This window comes from Pundamilia nyererei, unplaced genomic scaffold, assembly GCF_000239375.1.
Source record: "Pundamilia nyererei isolate P.nyererei 1_Seehausen unplaced genomic scaffold, PunNye1.0 scaffold00255, whole genome shotgun sequence".
NCBI lineage: Eukaryota > Metazoa > Chordata > Actinopteri > Cichliformes > Cichlidae > Pundamilia > Pundamilia nyererei.
In genome coordinates this window covers 449,988-451,484 of record NW_005187656.1, presented here as the reverse complement: position 1 = coordinate 451,484, position 1,497 = coordinate 449,988, and the positions used below count along the sequence as shown (strand labels likewise).

Sequence of the window (1,497 nt, the reverse complement as noted above, 5' to 3'; positions counted from 1 at the left end):
TAAATACGCTGCTATATGGCCAAAAGTATTGGGCCACACCTCTGACTCAATGAATTCAGGTGTTTCAGTTCCATGACTACAGGTGTATAAAATTAAGCATCCATGCAGTCTGCCTTTGCAAGTATTTGTGAAAGAATGGGTCTGAACAGTTCACTGCTCTCACAGTGTGGTACCGTAATACTATGTCAGACAACATAAGCTGAGATAAAAGCCACCAAGGCTCTGCACCAGTGTTGGTCAAGTTACTTGAAAAAAGTAATCAGTAACTAATTACTGATTACTTTCCCCCAAAAGTAATCCCGTTACTTTACTGATTACTTATTTTCAAAAGTAATTAATTACTTAGTTACTTTTTAAAAACACGATTTACAACCTGAATAGGTGATAAAGCGATAGATCTTTCAACCCAATTCTACTTTTTCCACATAATCCATCATACAAAATGTAATCAAATGGAAAGGTCCCTTTTTAAAACTTGTTTTATTAGTTTTAGTCTTTTAACTTTATGCATCAAGCAAAATTTTAATTATATGCAACATTCTCTGACTGGAAGAAATTTGTTTAATATTTAAACCTATTTTCTGCACATTCCAGCACATAAAATATATATTTTTTGTGTTTACACTCAGTCTTTCAAATAGATGCAAGTGAAACACAGCAGAAAATAAATAAAATCAAAGACTCAGCAGTCCTTTTGCTCTATTTTCACCTGTAAAGCAGGAGTGGCGTAGGCGGAGGCTTGCCCTGGGGCAGGTTTTTGTCACTTTTTATGGAATCAAACTTAAAGTAAGGTCAGTACTTCCACGCTTTAAACGCTGCATGCTCATACTCTCTCCTGCACTCGATATATTATCCATTGTTGATCTGCACACAGCTGCTGTCACGAACGTCGCACTTGCTTACCTTACTGTCATGAGACATTCTCGCAAAAAATCCACGGTTTTAGTAACGCAGTAACGCAGCGTTCCTACGGGAAAGTAACGGTAATCTAATTACCGTTTTTGCAACAGTAATCCCTTACTTTACTCGTTACTTGAAAAAAGTAATCAGATTACGCGTTACTGCCCATCTCTGCTCTGCACAGCTCCAAACCTCCTCTGCCACTGACATCAGGATAAAAAATGTGCACTGGAAGCTTCATGGTATGGATTTAAATCGCTCAATATGTATGTGGCCAAAAACTTTAGTCCATGTAGAGAAGTTTACCACAGTTTACACAGATTTACGCAGTTTAGAGTCAGTCAGGTCAGCTAGTGTGATGGCAGAGAGGGCAGACTTTACATTGTAGAAAGAGTCACATTATTTTATTCTGGGGTGACAGTATGAGTTTCTGAGCAGGCATAAATATTGATATAAATATATAAAAAACAAAAGTAAAATACATTCATGAAACTGTCAAAGTTGCTGAAAACTGAGCAGAAGAGAAAGAATTATGTAATGTTACATTTTCCTGAGAACTGACAGACTGTGATGACTCCTCCAAGTGCTACATGCTAT

At 37.1% G+C, this 1,497-nt stretch overlaps 1 protein-coding gene across 1 annotated transcript in view; it reads right to left on the bottom strand.

The window, feature by feature from the left end:
* Window positions 1-159: 159 nt before the first annotated feature.
* Window positions 160-1,497, bottom strand: part of LOC102194891 (interleukin-2 receptor subunit beta) — a 16,158-nt gene continuing 14,820 nt past the window's right edge. Inside the window, exon 11 of the mRNA XM_013915079.1 lies at window positions 160-180. Coding sequence (XP_013770533.1) covers window positions 160-180 — 21 coding nt within the window. The remainder of the gene's footprint in view (window positions 181-1,497) is intronic.